Consider the following 25,442-nt stretch of genomic DNA (forward strand, 5'->3'; position numbering starts at 1 on the left):
GCAATGCTACTTCTTATGACCACTTCTGCATGCTTGTCACAGAGCCCATTTTCTACTGATGACTTGGGCACACTCTTTTATCATACTTATTAAAATACTTTTGGAAAATTATAGTTAACGCATTCCCCCTGCCCAACATGTTCTTCGCTAACACAAATATTAGAGCTTAATGGTTACATCTAAATTTAACAAGTAGAAATAAGACATCCATTACAGGAAAACACACTTTTGTCCAGAAAGTAAAGTTTTCAGCTAATAGCTCCCTAGAATAGATCACATTGGACCAGCTGCATTATCATAACCAGCTCTTTTGGGGAGACACCTGCTCAGTATATCAGATGGCAGAGGCTCCTAACTGAGCAAGAAAATGTCAAAGGATTTCAAGGCAGAAAGTGGAAATGGTCTGCTCATCACTATGCAATGCACTTAGTTGTGTTATCAAAGTCAACTGACTCCACTAAATTATATTTCCGTGCTTGCTTCTCATATTTATTCTTTTCAATTCTGCCAAGAAAGGGATTAAACAAATCACCTATTCAGCAGCTTAGAGCCATAGGCTCAGAAATACTTAATTTCCTACAGTTTAATTTCATGGTTGTCTGTTTAATACTGATAATTATCTCAAGGCTGCCTTTTTCATTTGTTAAGACAAGAATTAACATAAATGCATATTACACCAGAAGCCCCCATAATTAATGAAAACAGTGTGTCTAAAGATTAAAAGTTTTCTTTTACAGTTTTTAGGGTTGAACCTCTTAAAGATAAATGTGAATTTCAATATTATAATGCCTATTTTGTATAAACTTCCCAATGCATTTAAAATGCTTCAGGAGTGTAAGCTGTGTACAAAAAAATCATACTGGTGTTGGAAAATCAGACACATTTCACCCCCTGCAAAGCACACATGCTAGGGAGCAAAAGATAAAGAAGAAAAGGTATTCATTTACTTCCATGAAAAAAACCCAACCAACCAAAACAACACAAATTACCAAAGCCCCTAAAAATGCGATGAACCACTTGTTCCATCATAACCATCAACCATGTTCAGAAGTTTCAAATAGAAGTTCATTGTTATGGTGAAGTTTCTAATCTCTGTATTATATTGCAACTTTAAAACACCCAACAACATATCTTAATATAAGAGTGCATTTATTTTTGAGGCGTGATTACAATAAACCAGCTTAACACCAGCCAAATTCTTTGTGGGGAAGACACTGGTCACAATATTTCTAACCATACTACTCTGGGTAGTCAATCACTTCATTGCTGTTAAATGTATTCCTTACAAAACATGAGGGAAAAAAAGTAGCTTATGCTAACTATCATTTTAGTTTTTAAGTTTTAGGATTGACCTCTGCTTTTTCCTGAGTTTGTTTTCCAGTTTAACCACTACAGTTTAGATTAGTTGCAGTTCTAGAAATAGAAAGTAAAAAGCAAATCTTTTATATGAACAGTAATTTGTTACTACAGATACCAGCAGTGCAGCTACAGCTCAGCTACCAAAATAACATTAACATAGAATAGCATTATTGCTTGATTTGTTAAATGAGCTTGTGCATGAAAGTTAAACAAACCTTGATGCCTGTATCAAGTCTTTCAAAATAATAAACAGATCTCTCCATCCTCCAGGACTGGTGATCCTTTTGAATGGAGGAAATACAAACAGAAAATGCAGTGCTAGCACATGTGGTATGCTTCTTACCCATCATCCATGCACCAGTACAAATTCTGCCAGAGGACTCCCTTAAAAAGGAATGCCAATTCCTGAACTAATGCTTTAGAAACAAAAACTGCCTCTCAGGAAAACAAAACAAAACAAAGACTCTCATCTGTTTCAATTCTTGCATCTAAATTCTGTCCTTTACAGCAGTAAAAGATAAGGCTCCCTTTGTACCTCACCTGTGACTATCATTTGTCCCCACAACCAAGATACCCAGGACAATACACTCCCCATGTTAACAAGAAACTGTTAACTTCTACTAATTTATTTTGATATAAACTCCAGATAAATAAAAACCCACAAATGGAACATGTTATCATTCATAAAAACCACTGAACATTCCTAACTCATGTTACTGCATCTAGGATAGTAAGTACTGTGTGGAGTGGTTGCAGCTCATGCAGTCATGAATTGCTGCAGAAAAAGTTCTTACACCTAGCATAAAGTGGCACTATTCAGCAGTGCTTGTGTCACATTTCTACAGTAATTTAATTATTCAAGTCTTGAACAATTTACTACATTTTGTTCAAAGGCTTAATACAGAATAGCAATTTTAAAAAATCTCTTTTCCTTAATCCTTTACTTGTCTAGGTGAAGAAGCTGGAAATTAACTAAAAATTCCACACATCCTAGAAAATGAGCACAATCAAAATTACATGTTTGCATACAATTAATCAAGAAGTAAGTAAAAAGCTTTGATCTCATTTCATGAAATAAACACTCCCCTCAAAAAATCGAACCCCCCTACAGCCACATAAGATCACACACCAGGCACACAGCATGACAAGTACTGCAGTGGATTGTATCAAAGGCCCATTTAGCTCAGCATCCTGTCTCCAGTAGTAGCTGCAAGTAAAAGCCTAAGGAAGGTTAAAAGCAGGATAAGCATTTATCATACTTCCTCTAGGCACTCTCCCATCCTTCAAACTATTTTCATTCTTGGGACTTCCTGCAGTTTGTGTATTTGATGACCCACAATGGATCCCTCTAAATCCTTAGCTATTAACCTCCCAACCTACATAAAGAGTTTTAACAGGACATGACTAGCTCTACAAAGAATCTCTCCCTACTGTTGGCTTACAAACTACTAGCTTAAAGCAATTGCCCCATCAAGTTCCGCACAGGAAAAACACAAGTTTTCACCTTCTGCATGCAACTCATATTTCCTTAGACATTGTCAGGGCCTCAATCTCCTCTGCCACTTCTCCCAGGCTGAAGAGTTTCAGTCTACTTTGTACATACTTATACAGAAGTAATTTTATGCCTTTGTTCTCCAAGCCCTTCTATGAGCTTTTCCAGTCCTGCTACAACCTTTTGAAATTGTGGGACTACCAGGACATGCAGTATTCAAGCTGCAGAACAAAAATATATTGTGACATTTTTATATCTCATTCTTTGATGATAAACCTAATGTTTTATTTACTTTTACATTATGAACAGGTAAGGATGGTCTCACCAATGTACAACAGCTCAGAGACTTTGTTCACTATTGGTAATGGTCAGTTCAATCATCCTGCCATCAGACCTGCTGCTCTCCCAAGCACGCATAATTTCAGATATTTAAAAGTAATTTAATCCACACTTAACATCGAGTCACTTAATTAATAAGGTACTGTAATTTCCCAGAGTCATCCATTAACCTCTCTGCCCTGCACAGGACTTGTACTTTTCACTAAGTACTTTTGCCTCACAAGTCCCCCTGGTCTCCAGAACATTTATTAACATGGTGAAAAGCACAATCCCAACCCAGAGCTCCACAGTCCTACTGATTTCCTCCTGCCATTGTCAGGGTAAACCATATAATCTTTTCTTCCACTTTCAATTTTCTTTTCATACAAAAATTTTTCTAACTACCCTGCAGCTACTTCACCTTCTTAAAAGCCTCTAGACCCTGCCAAGTTTGGAAATCAATGTATACTCTACCTGGACTACCCTTTCCCCCGTTGTCAATATTTCTAAGAATACCAATAGATTTATAAGGCAGAATTTCCCTCCACAGAAACACTGTAAATTCACCCAAAGCACACTACATATAGGTGTGGTGTCTCTGCTCTCTAATACTGAATTTCTAATCATTTCTTCCAAAAGTACATCAGACCTATACATCTTCTGTTCCCCAGATTTCCCTAGAAAGTTTCTCAGGCTGTAGCATCACTTTGATTGACATACTGGTTGTCTCAAGTGACCGACTGCTTCACTAATAATTCAACTATTTCATTCTTGAATTCGTATGCTAATACCACCTGGTCCTAAGCATTATTTTAATAATTCCTTTTGTCACCCTACAATGCAATAAACAAAATCCTTATTCACTGCCTACCATAAATTTTCTCCTTAGACATCACCTCCCTTTTCCCTTTTATTACTTTCCCAGTTGTCTCAATGCTTTCTTGTTTTGACTATCTGCCTGTTTGATGTTTGGAAATAACAGTAAAATACTCAGAAATTCTGTATACACTGAACAATGCTAACAAAGAGGCTCCTATAGGTAGTAGAAGAAAGTTACTTCAATAGAAGTATGTCAGGTGGCAATAAGCAGCTTGGAAACTCCACAAAAAGGTGTGATACATCATTTTTAAAGCTTAAGGCAAGAGAAGGAGAAAGTCAGTTGCCCTTTACACCAAGACATAGAATTAAGAATGTCTGCTGTAAGGAGACTGTCTACTACAATGTCTGCAGTAAGTCACTGCTCTTCAAATGTCTTAGATGTCCAGGCAGTTATGCTATCAGCTGCATATTCACATTTTCCCATCAGCCAAATAAACAGAAAAAGACTGAGACACCACATTGTCTCTGATACTTTAGGCAAACCTACAGGAGCACACAGCTAAGTACCATTGTTACCCTGATTAATTTTTGTCATTATTTTTGAAGGAAGAAATACCATATATATGTACTAATATATACAGAATGTAACATGACAAATCCCTGCTGCCAAAGAGGTTGTTCCTGACATTGGAGCAGGTTTCCTGTACACACAATACAAGATTTACAGTAAAAGTAGTTTACTTGATAAATGCTGGTGGCATATCCCTTTTCAAGATCTGGTCTTCTGTTGTCTGCACAGTCTCTTTTCCAACCTGCAGGAGAAAAAAGACATACTTAAAAATCAAAATTTCAGTGTCAAGGCCAGATAAAAGCAAATAGCAAAAAAACCAAAAAAATACTTTGTACTAATGACAGCTCCTTTCACCAGGTTCCTGTTGCTACTTTTGAGATCACTATACTATATACTATATACATTATTTAATGCTTTAGGAATCATAAGTTGTTTCTTATCAACATCTCTACTAAATTAAATGAGGACGCACCAACACACTTCTCCCTCTTCCTACTCTTCACAGAAACAATACTACTTTTTCCTGCACTTAGTTGTAAAAATTTAATCTCTGAAGGTTTCCCTCTGTCCTAGACTCCACAGTCAGAAATCAAATTCAAAGATAAAAAAATTTATCTTTTGCTAGCAATTTAGTCTATTAGAAAAATGTAGTTAATTACTGAGAATGCACTCCACATCCACACCATCCTTTAGGCAAAAATAATTATGCAGAAGCCAATAAAGAAAGAGAGTAAGATCTGGAGCTTTCTATACACTAGCTCTTGTGTTACACAATAGAAGTCTTTATAATTGGTAGCTGACTCTCTGAACTGTGAGATCACCAACTTGACAAAATATTTCCAGCTCCTTTGTTCGCTGTATTTTCCAGCTGAATAAGCTATTCAGAAAGGCATCACAAAGCAGAAGGTCTTTAAACCAGACACCACTTTGTGTTAAGAGCTGCCAGACCTGCTCAAGCTAGACAAGATAGCCCTGAAAATCCCTGATCAGCTGGTGCTTAAAGATTCACTGGGTTTGGACAGAAGATGCAGTGTGTCAGTAAGACAGCACTTGCCAATTCTAATGCTGTACAGCCTTCCAGAACCACTGTTTCCTTGCAAATTTTTGCTGCTTGCCAAAAACTGTCTCCCTGGTCTGTTCCTTTTCAAAGGAACTTCACAGAAGTCCATTGGCCTGAGTATTTTATTTGCTTCAAAGACATTGAGCCTAGCCTGCCCTTTTTTTTTTTTTTTTTTTTTTTTTTTTTTTTTTTTTGGGGAAATCTATTAGTACTACACTCACACAGATACTGAAACATAATGAAAGTGCAAAAAAAGTTAACCATCTTGAATTTTATGGTAGGTTTTTGTCTCTTGTGTTCACAGCAGGTTTACCAACAGTCATGCACTGTCCTAGTGCACAGCACTGCAGTGTTGCTTTGACTACTGAACTTCAGAGCAATGCCTCAGGAGCGTGAGTCTAAATGTATCTCATGACCCACCAGAGAGTATGCTTGCTTTGTTCTTATTATTTCCATTGCACTCAGGAAACATTCTTTATATTTCTCACAAGCTTGCACAGATATGTGCACGATCAAGACAACACAAAAAATTTAGTAATTCTCAGTAACTCTGTTTTACACATTGTTAGACAAAAGATTCTCACCAGGTGTAAATGAAGAGCAATACTGTATTTACAAGAACCATGCCTTCAAGATTTATTTTCCTGTAGCTGTACCAAACTGTATACAGTTGAGTATATTGGAAAAGTATAACTTTAAAGAATGAAAAAAAATAAAGCTTACAGTGTGGGAGGGACTTCAAGTTGACAGTCATTTTAGCAATTGTTATTTTATATTGGCCAGGTATATTAGACCATACAAAAAGCATTTAATCACTCAATCTAAAAAGGGTAAGTCTCTTCTATAAAACGATAGATCTAGGCTCAGCAATCAAAGAAGCATTATCAACTACTTATAGGCAGATGTATATCTACTTTATATGTCTACAGATGCACACACACACACACACACACATATATATATATATATATATATATATATATATATATATATATATATATATATATATATATATATATATATATATATATATATATATGGACTTTTTTGCTATAGCTGGCAAAGTAGCTATATAGCTATCTTTCGTCTCCAAATAGAAGTAACATATAGGATAAGAGTCAACTCCTCTTCTGTTGTTTGGGGGTTTTCTGTGGAGATTTTAATCCTCAAAAAAACCTGTCCTAAACTCCAATGACATTTCTCTTCCAAGTCTATCCATATCCTCAGTACTGTATACCGCAGAAAGCACACAAGATTTCAAGGACCTTCAGTGATGCATCAATTAAAAAGGTCTACTACCTTTCTAGTAAAAAGGACTTTCAACTTTAAGCACCAACACAGAGCGTACTCCTGAACTTGTTTAAATATAAAACCTTGTTTGCAGAGCTGTTATTTAACCTTTCCATTTATTGCTCTTTGCAGTCGTTGCCAAGGTATAGAAATGGCACGTAAAAAACAAATGTACTCCACATAACATTTAACAGGAAAAGTCTCAAAACATAAAGATACATTAATGAGTAAAAATATACATCCTCAAAAAAGTTTAGTGGGTTTGCCCTTCCAGCTTTGTGGTTAGGGGTTTCTGTTCCTTTGTTTCCTACTTAGTTTTCACAAGATCCTGTTTCTTCACATTGAACTTTACATGGCCTAAGCAAGTTTTGGACACATTGCAGTGTAACACAAGGTTAACAACTATCCTCTTCACAGTCCAATACCAAGAAAGTGAGGATTTTGTTTTCCTTGGAGATGTAGTATCTGCATTCCTTATTTCAGACAGGTAGCTTGTCCAGCTTCATGCTAATATAAAACAATCATCTGAGAAACACATTTTATTTCTAGCCAACAGTACACATGTAGAAAAAATGACAGGAATCCTGCTTGGGTTTTGGACATTCTTACCTCCTAAGATGATCTTTCCTTAACTTACTGGGAAGTGACAGACTGGTACAGAAGCTTCTGCTATGACACAGTGTTGGAGTGGCACTTACTCATGGTTCCAAAGAAACTGCCCTGACTAACACACTAAGATAACCATAATTCCAACACTGCACATTACAGAGTAAGGGGAGCTCTCAAGCAAACCTGACCAAGACAGTTTCCTAGTTACAACTTCTACTCCATGTAGATTTCCAAACTCTTTGGAGATTACAGGCAAATTGGTTGAATAAAGAGTGAGCTACTTTCCTTCTTGCTCCCTGCTCCAAAAAGCAGGGAACAAGAGGCAGACAAGTCAAGAAATTTAGAGGACATGGGACACACAAAAGTCAGAGGGCATATATAGCCGCTGAAAAACTTTCTAGGAATGTAGCTATAAGCAGGAGGAAGAGATTGAGATTTCCTGCTCCTGCTTTTAACCTTGTTTGTCAGTCTCCTGCAAGTCCTATTTGCCACTGATTAGTACAAAACCAGTATGCTTTAGGCTTTCTGATGTGGAGAATTTTCTTCATGGAAAAGAAAGAAAAGGTTTTCCGGCCATGTTTTTTCCTTATAAGCAATTTTGCAATTTTTTGTCATATCTGCTTCTACTGCAGTAAAAATAAGGCAAGGTCCCTTGCCTACCTTCTTAGCCTGCTAGATATAGCAAACAACAGCTGCTCAGTAAGAAGGAGAAATAACTTCATCTTCTGTAATTCTATGAGAGTTTGTTTAAGCAGACAAGCACACAGTAATATCTAGATCTTTTTACTTCTGCAGTTTGAAAGTAAAAACTGCACATATCACATCAAATAAAACACAAAAATAATTAAGATGGGAGTCCAAAGATTATTGTTCAAGGGTCACTTAATTAATTTTTTTAAACAAAGATTCTTCTGAATGCCATTGTTGACAATACTAGTTTGACAATTTGCCAAATGCTGGAAGAGACATTTTCCTCACAGCTTATATGATTTCCTCTGTTAAAAGGGAAGATGACCTTAAGAATTAGTTCTTGCAGTGTTCCAGAAGCTTAATTTAAAACATCTGTCATTTTAGCAAGGAGCCTTAAAATATTCCTTCACCATCACCCAGTGAAGCAGAACAGCCCTGGCTGTTACCCCATGGCTCCCCTAAGAAATAAGCTGCAGTAGCAATTTTGTTTGACAAACCCAAGTGCCACACAAAGTGATCTAAGTCTGTATGCTGTAAAAGCAGCTTTACTAAAGGACAACTCAATAAAAAACCACTCCCTGGTTTATGCATTCATCCATGTCCTGCTTTCAGGAAGGACTGTGACACAATAGTAGGAGCATTAAATCTCAAAGAAAAAAAATTTTTCACCAGTTCAGTTCTATCAAGTTCCCTGCAACTTCTTCACAAATTTCTTTAGATGCATATCCTGAAAAAATAAACTTAAGTATTTGCTTTAATTCTACAGTTACAACAGTCTCTACATTGCACAGCCACATCTAGAATCCATCTCAAAATAGAATTAACCAGTACTTTCCAAACATCCTGCATCTTAAAGTAAAACTGACCTAGGTATCATGACTAGGAACAAAGAATGAAGTTGAGCTACAAGCAAGCCGAAGTTAAACCAAAATTATGCTAACTCCTTGCTGGCACAGATGACATATATTCCAGTCTGGACTGAAAAAATACAATATGGGCAGAGAGAAATAAATCCTCATGAAAGAATTTTTAATTCAGGTTCCATACTGAGGGGTCTTACCCACACAAGACAACATAAGGAAAATGATAACTCAAATTTATGATATAGGATTTATGAATCCTATACCTTTCAGAGTTCACTCCTTGGACAAGGCTTGTCCACTGAAGGCCTAGAAAGGAGGCCCTTTATTCCACACTGATTCAGAGACGAGTTTGTCTCAGTGGCTTCAGAAGTGGCAAGGGCTACAAGTACTTTCCAAGTTCAGTTTTCCTTTTTTGAAACCAGTTATCAGAGTCCAATTACATGGAAAGCTTTTTGGAGAAGCTCTGGCAGGAAAGAGAAGCAAAACAGGACTTGGCTGTTTACCTTTGTTCTTATCAGTCACAGAATTTTGATTGCAACCCGCACTGTCATTATGTACACTGTCAAGAAGATCCAGTGGTTGGTTTTCCTTCTATCTCACTCAGCTTTTTTAGGAATACAGGTGTTGGAGTGAATGTTTATCATGCCCTAACCCCTAGCTGCCATAATCCATGAGGTAAATCAGTGAAAATAGGACTGTGTACATCCTGGTATAGCAACCGAACACCAAACTTGGTCAGACACAAGCCAAACAGCTTTGGGGTACACCAAGAAATTACTTTGTCTCATCTGAACCTACAAGTCACTCAAAAATTATCATAGCTTCCAGTAAAGACAGGACTTTTGCAAACTCTGAACAGAAAAGTCAAGCAATGTCAAAGTGTTTTTAAAAAAATCAAAGTGAACAGGTTTACAGGTCACTCCTCACAATCTCATCCTTCTCACTTAATATACCTGAAAAAGTGAGTCTTAAGCTACAACTATTTTTTTTTTAAACAAAAACTTCTGGTTTTGCTTCAGAGGCCCTGAGAAGCCTTTAAAAAAGCAAATTTCCAATCTCTTCATCATTCTACTCATCTTGCTTTGAATTATAAATAGGAATGATATGTCACTTGCAATCAGTGAGTTTACCACTTTAGAGTTGTCTACTTCTCTGCAGGTGAACAGGCCTATATAATTAGAGATGGAAAGAAGTCCAAAGAAATGTGCAGCTAAATTCTCCTCCTGCTTTTAGTTTACACCAAACGAACAATGCACATATCCCAGCAGTGAGCCAGGCCCAACACTAAAGAGAGTGGTGAATCAGAGCCTATCCCCTTGTCCTTTCAGCCACCATGGAAGCTGTGTCCTGACTCCTGGTCCTCTCATGATTGCCCTGCAGACTGCATTCCACCCATAGCAGGGTACAATTCCAAAATCTTCTGGCAAGCAAATTAGAACACACCAGCCATCTGGTCCCCAGCAGCAGCAAACTGACTTGTCTTCATTGATGATTAAGAAAAATTTAACTTGCTTAAGGCTAAGGAAATCCTGCTGTCCATGTAAAATACAGAACTATGGAACAAGAACCATATGGAAAATAGAAAGCAATATCATTTGGATACCAAAAGATTCTTCATGCTGCTAGTACCTACTAACTCTGTTACAGAGCTGAGGCCCAGATAGTTTGGCTAATTACAGGATTAACTTCACAGAAGTTAAGTAAACACATACTGATTATGTGATATATTTAACAGAACTATTATACTTTGGAAATTAGTTCTTTTATGAAATGAAGAGTTTCTTTTCCCAAACCAATACTTCAAATTAAAATTACTTTAGGACATTATAACTCTACTTCAGTTAAATAACATAATTCATGTAAGTAATCTCTTAATCTCTAACCCTTGGGCATTTACAAAACTTACCATGAAAAATAAGATACAGCAACTGTAGTCTAGAAATGACATTGAGAGCTGCAAACAGCTACCTTTACAAGAAAATCTCAAGACAATACCACACACCAAACAGCACTGCAGACTCCAAAAGCTCTTCCAGTTCATTTCCATGTACTCACATCTGTGGTAAAGAATTTCAGAGCACATCTAGACATAAACCCTGCTGCATGTGTATACACATATTAGGACTGTACTAAAAAATAACATGATTTTGGAGCTAAGTTGTCTCATTATTCAGATGCTTGTCTGAAAAACAAGAAACCAAACACCATGATTCTGTTGGTAGATTTACCCCATCTTTGATAATATGCTAATATCTGCATGTTGCAGAGGATTTGGTGGATGAGGATCTCCATCGTGCCCCAGTAACTCAGATGTATGCTGTCCTCCCAGCATTTCAACTGTTAAGTCAAGTAGAAGCATCCAGAAAGTTTACTAATCTTGAGGCTTTTTGGCCCTGTTGGCAAGAGAGTAATAGTAAGAAGTGTCATCATAGGAAGTGTGCAGATCATATCAAAGGAAAGGCAGATTTGGCTCCAGATACAGCAGGGCTGCCTATAAGAATCTGTGATTTGGTATACATAAATACTGTACTGCAACATCTCTAAACTGACCCAAGTTATAGCTACACATAGATAATAACTGAGTCCACCCAGTTTGTTTCCTCCTTCATCAGAAGGATAAACTAACTTATTATTGTTACACAGATCACAAGATAAGTTAGTATTCCACTGACCCACATGTTGGCACAGATATTCAAGAAGCTAAAAAAAAAGCAAAAACAAACTGTGTTTTCTATTACTTCTTGAGTAACTTTCAAATGTAGAACAGTAGTGCAGTTTCTTTCTCTACTGTTCTGCACCTGAAATTTACTGATGTAGTAACTGCATCAGTTACAAGGCAGATGTCCAATAGAAGTGCCTTAATTTCCCTTTACCATTTAATTAACTACAAAATCTCTTGTTACCTTTTATAACCCATTTTACTTTTTGAAAACACTGCTCATTTGACATGTATTGCTACCTAAATGAGACATTTAAAAATGTCACTACCAAAAATGTAGAATGGCTACCAGGGCCTGAATTTTACGATCTTCCAGTTATTATATGCTTGTACTGACTTCTGAAAACCAGACTATTCATCACTGATTTTCCCTCTTCCACAGAAAGAGTGGCACCACTTCCCTTATCAGCTCTGTCCTAGACAATCAGTGGTTACAGAGAACAGATTTTTTTTTTTTCTCTCTCTAAGTTCATGGCAGGAATGGTTCCCTGTAGTAAAACAGAATAAGAAAAAAACCTCTCATCTAGAATTCCTTTATTGATAAAGTAATATTTTTCACTATGTCTTTAATATATTGACAATATCTTCATGTGCTCACTAATATATGACTCAAGCAACAGAAATTCACAGCATTAAATCTTTTTGCATAAGCTCTGCAACAGCAAATGTATCTTGACCAGCAAGATGCATGCTACACAGTGTTCTATAGCAATTATCCACCTTCTGCAGCACTGGACAATTTTTTTTATAAGTCTCACTTTACTTGTCTAACAGCTATTTCTAGTGTACACCAAGTCCATGGTGTAAATTATTGCTCACATTTTAAATGAAATCTTCTAATTAGCTACAATAGTATCTAGTTACATTAAAGCAAATTTAACTAGATATGGTAGGCTGTTTCCAAGGGACAGTACTCAATCACAGCACCATTGTAAACGTGTCAGAAACTTGATATCACGTGATTATTTCTCAGCTTGACTTTGCTTTCAGTGCTCATGAACACTTATACCAGCTCTGCAAGCAATTCAGCACAGATGAGATGAGCCGCTCATATGCGGAGTCACCACAAAGAATTTGCAAAGCATTAAAAAGCAGCCGTTCAGCAGAAAGAGCTGTTAGAGACCATTAAAAATCAAATAAAGTAGTGTCTGATACAGCATTAATTTCAAGTTAGATGGAAATTCATTCAGCTATTAAAATTAATTTTTAAACCTTAAACTTACTCTACCTCCATATAACAAACCACTATCATATTAAAAAAAGCTTTAAAATCAACTGTTTTCAATAGCAATTGCTATTTCTTTATTGACTCACACTGAGAAACAATATACTTTGAAGAGACTAAGGTTTTGGGGTTTTTGTAGTAAAAGCTTATAAATAATGGTATAGAAGCAAACCTTATCAGTGCAAAGACTTTTACTAAGAGAGGACATAACCAATAAGATTAGTGTAATCCAATTCCTAGTTGTCACTGATTCTATTGAGAATTTTTTAGCATTTAATTCATTCTATAGACCTAACTTCTTTCACAACAATTATTATTTTCCATGCATCTAGAGTAGAATTTACTCCTAGCCACTTTTACAGCCAGCATTCAGCTGTTAAAACTTACTGCCACCCAAATCACTGCTGAAGCCACCCTACTTTAAAGCACTGTTTTGGACTAACATTAATATACACTACATTCTATTTCTCTATGTTCACCCAGCTAAAACATTATGAAAGCATTACTCCTGCCCTTGCAGTCCCTACTGGAAAGCCTAGCTCGCAGAATACTGAAATCTGTGACAATTCTCTATACCAGTGGATTTGTTTGGCCTTGCCATTGTAGGCAGTGCGTTGTGCACATGCTTGACAGGACAGACAAACTTTATCAGTAGCAGCTTCATTTCAGAGCTATACTCAATTCTCTTTTGAAACCATGAGGGAAAATTGGATAAGCAAGCAGCTTGAAGGTTACAATTCAGTGCCACATAAATACGCAAGCTAAAACTGCTTCTTTAGTTAAGTTCCCATGATTAGCAAAGCTGGTCAAAGCCTGGGCTCACCTCTGACATACAAAAGGAATAAACCTAGTCACTGTTAGTTCAGAAGCTGTAGAGAAGCAAAGCCTCTATAAACTGATCTTAAATATTTAAATTTGACATTTAATAAAAAAAGACATTAGAAAATTCAGCTTCTTCAAAACAGCTTTTTTTTCTTCTTCACTGAAATTTGTTAGCAACTTTTAGAACTCCAGCTTGCCAGGCACTCTACAAACACACAGTATTGTCCATTTCACATACAACAGTAAACCATAAACTGTGTCACATTACAAGAAGGTTAACAAATCAACTCCTCAATAGGAAAAATATTTTAAAGGGCCACCCATTTCTAACTATTAAAATCCTCTTACAAGTTTAACAGACATTAATGAAAAAAATCTTTAAATCTTGGTGAAATAGATATATTAGAGATGAAGTTTCTGTACTAGACAGGAGCTACAATCACTACAGATGTCAAGCTGGGAAGAAGAGGAAAAAAAATTAAAATCAGATCAACAAAAAGATACATTCCTGTCTTCATGCTGCACAGGTAGTGGGCTGGGCTCAGATGGTCTGACAGCTCAAGCGCCCGTGGAATCTAGTCTGAGAGCTAAGGAATGCAGGTTTTGCCAGCATCACTGCTGAGAAATTAAAGAAATGCCATACTACTATGGTGTTTTTTTTACTCAGAGAAAAACTGATGTCTAAGTGAAACCTACCTAAAATTTACTGAGGTTCCCATTCACCATGCTTTGACTTTCTTGAGGAAAAGGGAGCATTTTATAGGTGTGGCAAAGACTCAAAGACCACTTCACTTGCTACAGTTAAACCAGTGGTTTGGCAATTACTAGGCCTTCACAATCCATTTTTTTGTCATTGTGTCAGGGCAAGCTAAATAAAAAGTGACCTTTTTGCTACTACTCTGTAGTTCGAGAGAAACCCCTGTTATTCAGCACAACTATTGTGCTGCAAAAGCTGCAAAGACAGCTATGCCCGGGAAAGTGATTATGACTGTAGTCCAAACACTAGTCAGTTTAATTTGTTAGCTCACCTAAAAACCTGTAAGGGTTATGCAGTGATTTGAAAAAGCAGTACTTGGAAGAAAACTTCTTATGAAGTGTAAAAACAGAAGTTTTTGAAGACTTAGCTGAAGGGCAAACACACCTGTATACACACTCAGAGGCTGAAATGTGATGCACCTTTTGTGATTTATCTTGACCAAAGTCACAAAAACCCCTATGATTTTAATAACAAACAGGCACTCTAAAACAAGTTAAGCTTCCAGTAACTTCCATCCAGGTGCTTGATGCAGATATCTTTTTCTAGTGATAACTCTTTAGATAAATATTCAGTGCATCACACACTCCAGTATTAAAAACCTCCCCTAAGCAAGTACACAAATGTCTGTCAGCAACTTACAAGGTTTTTCACTCAGTTATCTATTACTACATCCCATTTTGCACTGAAGAGCTTAACCATTCCTTGCCTATGAGCAGACAGGTATCATACTCATTTAGAAGAAGTCCATTTATTTTAACTGTAAGTTTCCTGTCACCAGGAACCAAATCCACCCAAAAATGCTCACAGCTCATAACATATCCGTGTCTCACGTGTACTATCAGTCTAGTTGAAGTCAGTTTCTGCTCCTTCTGGCAAGTATTCGTACAGGTGAACAAAACAAAACTTGCATGAAAGAAGGAAGCTTTATTAATGCTTCCCTCATTTAAAACAGTTGCAATGTGCAGCCTCTTGAAAATTCAGGAAAAGTTTGGAAGCCAGGAGAAGCAGCAACTCAGCTGAAATAAGTTCTAGATGACAGCTTTTAACAGCTCCCCTGCTTGACAGGAAGAGTCAGACTTCTGAAACTGAAGAGCTGATGCCTGGCAAATGGCTGAAAGATGAGAATGGGCAAGATGTTGATATGGACTTTCTTGGCTCAGCCTTTAATAAGCTTCCCATTTTGATGCACACATTCAAAAAGAAAGGCTGAGAACATTCATTAGTTTCCCATCACACAATGACTTAACTAAGGTGACCAGAGTGCCTCTCATCAGCTCAGGGGTGAGAACATATGACCATTTCTCATACTGCTACTATAGCAATTCTGTGACTATACTCATTCATGAAATTAATGGCCATAGCTGTTTTCTTGCCTGTTTTTCAGCATTTAAGGAGGGGCAGGCTTGTGTCTTGCTCATGTTAAGGTTCATCTACTAAAATGAAGTTCAAATTGAATACCATTGTATTTTACTATTCCCACAAACACAAGTTAAAAACTGAGCAATGAGACCATAACAGCTACAACATACCCAAACATTTTAAGCTGCGTACACAAAGATATCTGAACATAAAGCTTCACCAAAGCAGTACTTTCTCAGCTCTGCTATTCACCATTTTATTTATGTACCATATGTACCTTAGGTCAAAGAGGAAGCACGATACTTGCTGAAATGAAACCTTCCTAAGCCATCCCAAAAAGTCAGTTTAGTATGAAAGCTGCTTGCCTGTACTTTTCCTTTCATAGACTGTAAGCTCTAATTATCTTTCACCAGTAGATACAGACTGAGGAGCTGAAGGCAGGAAGTGCTCTGCTGTTAGAAACAGGGAAGACTTGACTGGGAATGCCAATGACAGATGGAGTGACCATTAAATGACAGAATTAAGAATCCTGAAAGGAAAACAACTAGACAAATCAGAGCTTGAGCTTCAGAGCCGACTTTAGCCTCTTCAGGGAACTAACTGGAGAAATCACATGGAATACAGTCCTAGAAAGAGAAATTGTGGAGAGCTGGTTCATCCTGATGAGCAGGAAGTGAAGTACAAGTGGCAGGAGGCCTGCCTGAATGAACAGTGCTCCTGCTGGAGGAGCAAAGACATTAGCTGAGCACGCAGGGATGCGGTCCCTCCCAAAGTGTATCTAGAGCTGAACCTAGTGAGGGGCATGAAAGACAAAAAATGTTTGTGCAAATACAGCAGCAAAATAAGGACTAGGTAAAATGTGGGCCCACTGTACGATAGGTGTGGATGTCTGACCAAAACATAAAAAATTACATACTCAGATTTATTTACCTCTGTCTTTTCCAAGACTATCTACCTTCAGCAATCCCAGGTCCCTAAAATAATCTGAGAGCTTGGCACAAGGAAAATTTACATTTGCTATTCTGTGGGGGTAACCATTGATGTAAAATGCAATGCAACATTATTACAACAGGTCTCTTCATCAGTATCCTAGGCCAACACCAACAGAAACAGCTTGTTTCTTTCTCCGTTCTTCACTGGAGAAACCCAACGTGAATCATCAGTTTTCTACCCTACCCATGAAGTCAAAATACTGGGAAACTGTTCCAACACTTGTTTTTTCAGTGAGAGAAAGGGTTAGATATCATCATCAATTAAGAGTCAACAAGCTGACAGTTTCAGAAACTCTGGCTTTGACAATGCAAAGGTTTTTGGTTTTTTGCTTTTGTCCCCCTTCATTCGCCACTATTGTTATCCATTGTTCATTATTCATGTTGTAAATAGCTCTCCTGAAACATCAGAACAATACTGACTTCTGAATAGGAGATATGTTACAAAGTGAGTTCAATATATTTTGACACAGATGTTTGGTTCTAGTCTCAGGATATGGACAAGCGCAAGTCATACATCAGCACACTTTAATTATTAGGCAAAGTAAGCAAAGGAAAGGTTTGTCTCCTTTATTGATTCTCTAGTCAGTTATTCATATCCTCACAGATGCACTAGGGCCTGATTTACTCCAGGGACAAACTAGACTTACTTCCAAGTACTATGCATGTAGGGTCATGTACCCATTCTCCCCCCTCCCAGCTCAGTTTTGAGCTGTTGGGATGCTCAGCTTGTGTTTGGAAGAGATCCTTATTGGTGAAATATCTGTAACTGAAAAGAAGATCCAGCCTTCATTTAATCATTTCATCTCCCCATGCAGCAAGTCATCTTGTATCCACAAGGCATCTTCAGAAATGAAGGTAGCTACAATATTCATTCATCTGGTCTATTTCCAGATGATTTAATACAAGTTGTTACTCTAGACTCCAATTACAGGACAGTATTTGGAGTTATTTCTCTCTCACCTCTTGTCAAAAAATTAAGGAAGAATTTACACATCTAAACATTACAATTAATGTTGTGGATAAAATTTAATAGTTATACAGTTACCAAAAAAAAGACACTTCACTGTTCAAATTCAATAACAATACTCCGATAGCTGTGTTTAAAGAAAAATGTCAGGAAGGCTATAAATTTGCAAAAATTAAGAACTCTGGCTGCAGTGAAGTTCTGTATCAAGAACTGCTTCTCAGCATTTGACTAAGCAAGTGATAGAATATAATTAGTGCCACTAAAGGAAAAAAATATTACATTGAAATAATTGGTTAATTTTTTATTAACCTCTAAAGGGAATTCCACATCTACAGTCCAATAATACTATGTGGAGAAAAGTATCTTCTTGCTTCAAAGCACAAAGCAAAACTACATCACTCTCTAAAGTTACAAGACATCAGGAAGAATAAATTGCTAAAAAACACTGGTCCTTAACATGGGTTTAACTCTTCCCACACTGATGTATTTGACTTGTGCAGAAGAAAGCATTTAATACATTTTAAAAAGCAGGAGTGGTATATTCGCCAGATTCTTGGCATATGAAACTTTTTAGTTCAACTGCCACTTAAAGACTATCCATTCCACAATAATAGTCTCAGGTTTTATGTCCAAAAAAGCAAGCTGCATATGAGGAGACATTTAACAATCGCTATGTACATTTGAAGGGAGAGAGAACAAAAGATTCCTTTTAAAGCTGATGGAGGAGACTGGAATAAATTAAGTATCCAAACACAATAACAGAACAAAGAGATGATTCCATTAAAATCAGAAAGTAATTAATCACTTACGTAAAGATGATTCCTAACAGATAAAAGCAAGAAAGACGTTTATGATGGGCTTTTGTTATTACAAAGTTGCTGTCTGTCTTATTAATCATTCTTCTCCCAGCCCCTCCCATACACACACCCTAATGGGGTTTATCCACTTTCTCAGAGCATATGGCCATGGTTCCCAGAATGGTAAATGATCCCTGAAAAAATTTCTGTACACTGAAGAAGGATGTTCTAATTTAAAAAATAAAAAAAAAGGAATTATTCTTATTTGTAAATCACTAATCACAGTTTTCTACTACACATAGTTAAGACCTAGAAAGCTGTAGTGAAAAGACATTCTTTCATGAGATCTTCAAGCTTATTCTAGTGCTCATTCACTTGTTGCTAATTCTGAGATCTGTAGAGTTCAGATGATCTGCTCTTTTGACCATTTCTTTCAACTTCAAAACAAAACTTAATAAACTGGAAATGGGGAGGCACAGATCTATATATATCCCAGGAAAAGTTACAAACATCTAGGAAAAATGCAAAAACCACAACCTTCTTGAGAGTCATCTTTTGTGCTGTGTAGAAATTCTGCAAGGAAAAAAGCTTATCTTTTTCCTTTCTTCTCCATCCTTTCCCAAGATAGATAAACATATTGCAAGCTAAATTTTCCCCTCAAAAAAGAGAAACACTAAGCTGCTCACAACAGCTCACTCCTCTCCTTATAGCCTGAGTTACAGGCAAGTCAGCTATGCCAAAAGAAAACTTAGGATGATAAAGCTGTTTTACCATGACTCTCCTCAAGAGTCAGACCACTTCTCCTCATTCCAGGTGTTATCTATGTATTTGACTTTTGCTGCTGGAATCATGACAAGGATTTTAAGGCAGGCTGCATTCCTCACAAATTCATTTAAACAGGTGATTTCCAAGCTGGTGGTTTGCAGGTATCAGTATGCAATTTACAGCCTTTCCAGGGAAGATGGATAGCCCTTTCAAAATGGCCCTACAACCCCAGGCAACTTCTCACCTGTCAGAGGCCCGTGGATGCAGACAGAACATGCCAGTGGCTTCAGGTGATTACTGCTTCTTCCTCTGCTGAGACAGGACAGCTGCTATAGCTACAGTAAATGTAACACTCCCACAATTCACTCTTTTGTTTAGCTTAAACTTTACGTCCCTACCAAAATACTGCTATTAAGTTCCATCTGTTTTAAGAGCTATCTGAGTATTTTTAGTTGCCCCTAGATGAGGTGGGCTTCAGCTGGTGGTAGTTTAAGGAGACAGACCTCACAACTTTAGGAAGTCACAAAAACCTTTGACACACATGACTTCGACCCAGCAGTACAGGGTCTTGTTCCAATCAAGTACAATCTCCAGTCAAGCTCAATCTTACTCTAGACTGTTTTTATTTACATTTTAAAATAGTACTTGGCCCAGACCTACTTAAAGGAAACATCTGATAAACCCTGACTATGAGACAGAAGATTTATAATCTAAGAGACCCTTCCTGATGATTAGCCTGACCTAGTCAGGCCTGACCTGGCTAGTCACAGTTAGTAACTGAGATACAGAAAGGTGTTGGCAGTGTTTCATAAGCCTCCAAACCTCAGTAGGTAAATAAATTCATATCACAGCATCCAACAAAAACATCTTCTTGAGAAATGTGGTCATCACCAATTTAACAGTGAGTAAAGCAATTTTTTTCCCATTAAAAATAATATAATAGAAACTGGAAGCATATAGACACTTGTGAAGCAGACACTCATATAAAAAGACACCACAGAGGATAGAATGGCAGACGTTGCATCATCAAATAGACAAGCATTGTGTTTTTTCAGAGCAGATCTCTGTTCTGAAAGAGCTCACTCACTTCACTTGTCATCATTAGTGTCTTAAATCTTCCATTATGAGCATTTCATAGGAGTATCCCTTTGCTCATATGCCCCAAGCTCTATGAAAATGAAGGACATGAAAACAGGGCAAGTCTCAAGCAATTGGTCTCAGATAAAGCAGGTTTAGGCCATTGACCTCGTTCAACAGCCCAGACTCCGAAAAACCAACACCTCCTTGGGCTGCTGAGCCTGCTCCAATATTTTAAATTGTGTGCTTCCCAAGTCCCTTCTACTACCTTAATTTTCATGCAGAGAATTACAACCCAATCTGTCAAACTCAGCAGCTTCACCCATGGTATTGTTGGCATTTGGCAGAGCAACAGCAACACTGCTGTGAGGCAGCTCTGTCTGAAACAGCAGAGAGAAGTGACCAGAGCAGGCTATGCCTGTACTGACAGAATGCCAGAATCCATACAAAGCGCTATGGAGCTTACAACATCAGGGTAGAATTTGCTTTCTCTGTTTGGCAATAATATAACATTGATCTGAACATAAATGCTTGTAAAAAAACTACTGCCAAGTAGCAATTTTTTTTTCTCCTCCATGAAATAAAACCATATATATAATGTGTGTGATTGGTTCACCATTTCTGCATTGTCGTCAGCCACCCTTGATAAAAATCCCTGTTTTTAAAATAGGCTAAAAGTTTGGTAAAGAGAAAAAAACAAAAAAACCCCAAAAAAAACAAAAAAAAAACCAAACAAAAAAAAAACCAAAAACCCAAAACCAACCAAGAAAACCAAAAAATTAGGCGAGGGGGAAAAAAAGCCTGAAACAACTAGAAAATCACCACATGGTTCATTTCCTCCCTGGGAAGTTTGACTAGTTAAAACTCAATTTCATTATTTCATTTCACTGTCCTATAAACTAACTGGATATTTAGCAAGCTCAAAATTATTCCATACCTAATAGGCAGCCTTGACTATTACTCACCACCAGCACCACTTCTGCCAACTTAGAGTGTCACATCTTTTAGATAAAAGAAATAACCAGACAACCTTCCTTCCCATAAGAGGCACACATCCACTACAAATATAAGGCAATAAGACATTAAGATTTTCAGTTAAAAGAAGGACATTCATAGTCTTGTGGTATCTGAAGCCTCTCCCTCAAATTCCTGGCTCCAGTCAAAGTTGATTCCTGTATAATAAAGCTTCTGATGTTACCTCCACATTATATTTTTGCACAGGCAACAAGGACTTCACCCCACAGTTAAGAAATTTCATCAAAATGCTTCAAAACAATTTGAGAATTATTATGCAAAAGCTATTCCCAAAATAACCAAGACACAGTAGAAGCAAACTGTAGCGTATTGGAAACATAATACCAAGTATTTCTGTGGCATTTTACTACAGCAATGACTAACTTGTGAAAGATTTAGTTATTTCATTAAGTTCAACAATGACTTGGACTATCTCTTCTCCAGGATTACTTTACAATTAGGTCCTGACAAGGCAGTATCTCTAGGATAGGTCCACTTGAGCAAACTTCACATTAAAAAAGGCATGTAATTTAAGATGGCTTCAGGCAAACCTTGAAATACAGCATAACCCTTAATGAAAATACAGAAATGCATGCCAAAGGAAAAGTTCTCTTATAGAGGTCTCTAGTCAGGGTATTTAGGAGGAGGACCCCCTTTTGACTCCCCTAGTAGTCCTAATATAATACTTTCATATCTATCAATCTCTATTCCATCATGAATAGTGTATTGTGCTAGCTCCGTTTCAGGAATGTCCAAGCTGTTGCACACAGGTCCTTCCTTATAGCCATATAGTCATTTCCAGCTCATTTCCCCTCACAGTACATCTTCTAGGCCTTCAACAAGAATGGGTCTCAAAACATCAAACACTGCTACCAGCAATCACACACAGACATGATAGATCAATTAAATATTGCATTTTCCAAACTGCAGAATCCTTACTATAGGCTAGGTAGCTAGAGAGTAATGCTACTGTATATGAAAACTTATCACTAAAAAATTCCCTGCTCCTCAGTACTTTTCTTTATGTACTTTGTGATACTCACACTACACTAAGAACCCTGAACAGACAGCAAGCAACACAACAAGCCAGCAGCCACATTACTCTTGGTTGCACTGATAACTCCGTCTTTGCTGTCACCTGGGAAGCCACCAGAAGGCTCGTAATTCGAGTGCTTGTCTGCACAAATTCTCCTGCTCCTGTGAAACTGCTGTTTCATAAATCTCCTTTACATTTCAGAGCAATGCACTGAAAACAGAGCTCCAGATAGGAAACAGAACTTTAATTCTGCACTTTTCCTAATACAGACAAAGCCGCATTTTAACAGATGACCAGGGCATCTTCCTGGTAACTACCACCTCAGATTACACCACTTTTATTGGCCCTTTGTGAATAAACACAGAAAAAAATAATTCAACAATCTTTCCTTTTCTCAAACGAGCAGGCAAGAAGAGAAAAACAGAGGCTTCCAAAACAGTCCAAAATGAAAGAAGATCTAGCACTAGCAAGCTGCAGAAGGAAACAAAATCTGTTTCTGTATTTCCCTAATAAATGAAATTTTACCAGATCAAGTTTCTTTTGAAAAAGGTGGGGTGAAGAAAAATAGTCACATAACTCAGTGTTACAGGGTTAGCTCAGAGAAGCAAAGCATTATTCCAATGTCTTCCTTTCAAGGAAAAGTATTTCATACACACAGGCTTCGCACCCTTACAGCCAAAACACCTATTACATCAGTGAACTGCAGCAGAACAACTGTTCTTCATAAAGAGATGAGTGTCTGCTGTAGTCAGCAAGAAGCAAAAGTATTCTAGATAGTCGGTAATATTTATAGTCATGGCGACCAAGAGACCTAGTTACACTGTAGTAAACTGCAAAACCTCCAAATGGCAAGTTATTCTAGCAGCAGCGAGTAGTACAGGCCAAAACATGATTAACACATCACATACATTAGTCATCTTGACAGCTTCTTATACCCACAAGTCTCATGATTTCAATGCACTCAAACATTGGTTAACAGTGACACAGTATTTTAACTTGCATAGCTATTCATCTTAAGGCAAAGTTTACTGGCAAGAGGTAAACATTTCTTGCTAGGAATTACTTCAGAATTTAACAGCATTCAAAATGAGCAAGGAATATGCGATGTTCAAAAATGTACTCAGTATTTGTAAACAAGCTTAACAAGGTGCAAGGTAAGTACTACCAGCTAATTTTTAATGCGGTAGAAGCCTAGGCAATGTCACAGTGCTTTCTATATCAAAGAAAGTACTTCTGCTTTGCAACAGTATGTTATTCTTTTGCATATTATAAAAGTGCTAACAGGACTGAAACATTTCAAATGTATTAGTCACTTGCACTTCTCATACTGCAGTGTCCATACTGCAAGTACTCAGATCTTAAAGAGACAAGCTATGCTCAACCGCTTTCAACAAGTCGAAAGAGTCAGGCCAAATTTCCGTCACCTTTAGCTTACCACAAGCAAACAGTAACTCACACTCGAGGCTAAGTAACAAGAACAATTTACGGCTCCAGACTTTGCCTGGAAGCCACAGGTCTGTCCCGCCTCAACTTCTGTACTGATAAGGAACGGCCAGCCCTCACCGATTTAAAAATGAAACCCAAATGCCTGGGAGGTTTGGGCTTTATTATTGGTTGGGTTTGGGATTTTTTGGATAGGCTCACGCCAAGTAAGTATTTTGCCTTTTATAGTGCATACACTTAAAATAGGAGTTTCCTAGGCAGCAAAGAACGACGCAGCGTATCAGAGCCATCTGTGAAGCGTTTCGGGGTTGGGTACGAACCGCAGCAACTACCGCGCTTTACTGCACTTTAATGTGATGCCGCTCCTCAGGTGGGCAAAGGCTTCTTCGCTCCGAGACGGCGCACAACTCGCTCTTGGGACAACTCACTGCTCCGCTGCACGGCTCCTTCACCGGCCGGAGCGGGAACAAACGAAGGCGGCTTCCAGGCGGGAGCCGCAGAGGTCCAGACAGCCTTCCAACTTAACCCTTTCCTGGGCCCCAGCACCGCGCCCAGCCGGTCCTTACGGGGCGGGGGCCGGGACACCTGTCCGCGACAGCCCGGGGCGGGCGGGCGCCGCCGGACTCCCAAGCTGGCCGCGGCGGCCAAAGTCGCTCCCAAGAGAAGGCGCGGAGGAGGCGGGCCAGCCGCCGCTACTCACCCGCACCAGGTTGCTGACAGCGGCCTGCACGGCCGACACGGGGGCGGTGAGGTCCGGGATGGCCTTTCCGTCTACCTCCCCCTCCTCGTGCATGATGACCAGGTGGGAGATCTGCTGGGCCACCGGCTCCAGGATGCTCTCGATGGTGCGCGTGTGGAAGACGGGCATGGCGGCGGCGGGGTGGGGGGGTCGGGGCCCGAACTCAGCACAAACTCCTGGCAAACTCTGTCCCTGCGGGCTGGCGCCCCACAGAGAAAGCCGCGGCCTCCGCGCGAAGAGGAAAAGGAGAAAGATTAGGAAACCAAACGCCCACCCCGAGATCCCCTCGCCCCGGAGCAGAGTGCGGCACACGGAGAAGCGCTGCCGGCTCAGGCTCGCGGAGGCGGGACTCGAACTCGCTGCCCTCCTGCCACCCGCTGGCAGCGCCCACCCCACACTGGCGCCGTTCCTCAACCAGGCGGCGGCTTTTCAAGCGCCACAACCCGCCCCGCCCGCGGCTCCCGCCCCCGGCCGTCTCGCCGAATGGCCGAGCCGAGGCCGCCGCTCCCAGTGGCGCAACGCCGCGTCCATCAACATTCCAGAGCCTCCTTCCCCCTCCGCCCCCCGCCTTTCCCGCACCACCCGCCTTCCCAACCAAGCTTGGTTGCGCGGGCGCTGGTTTCCCAGCGTCGAGATGACGTCAGACATTCTGGTGTCCA

The 25,442-nt window shown here is 38.8% G+C and overlaps 1 protein-coding gene across 2 annotated transcripts in view; it reads right to left on the bottom strand.

Moving 5' to 3' along the window:
- Positions 1-25,171, bottom strand: part of VCL (vinculin) — a 57,179-nt gene extending 32,008 nt beyond the window's left edge. For both annotated transcript variants that reach the window (XM_084209971.1, XM_084209972.1), the window contains exons 1-2: positions 24,745-25,171; positions 4,730-4,800 (exon numbers count right to left, since the gene is read on the bottom strand). In XM_084209971.1, the coding sequence (XP_084066097.1) occupies positions 4,730-4,800; positions 24,745-24,912 (239 nt within the window). In that variant the 5' untranslated portion in view covers positions 24,913-25,171. The remainder of the gene's footprint in view (positions 1-4,729; positions 4,801-24,744) is intronic.
- Positions 25,172-25,442: the final 271 nt, after the last annotated feature.

Source organism: Fringilla coelebs (assembly GCF_963513975.1).
Source record: "Fringilla coelebs genome assembly, chromosome: 8".
Taxonomy (NCBI): domain Eukaryota; kingdom Metazoa; phylum Chordata; class Aves; order Passeriformes; family Fringillidae; genus Fringilla; species Fringilla coelebs.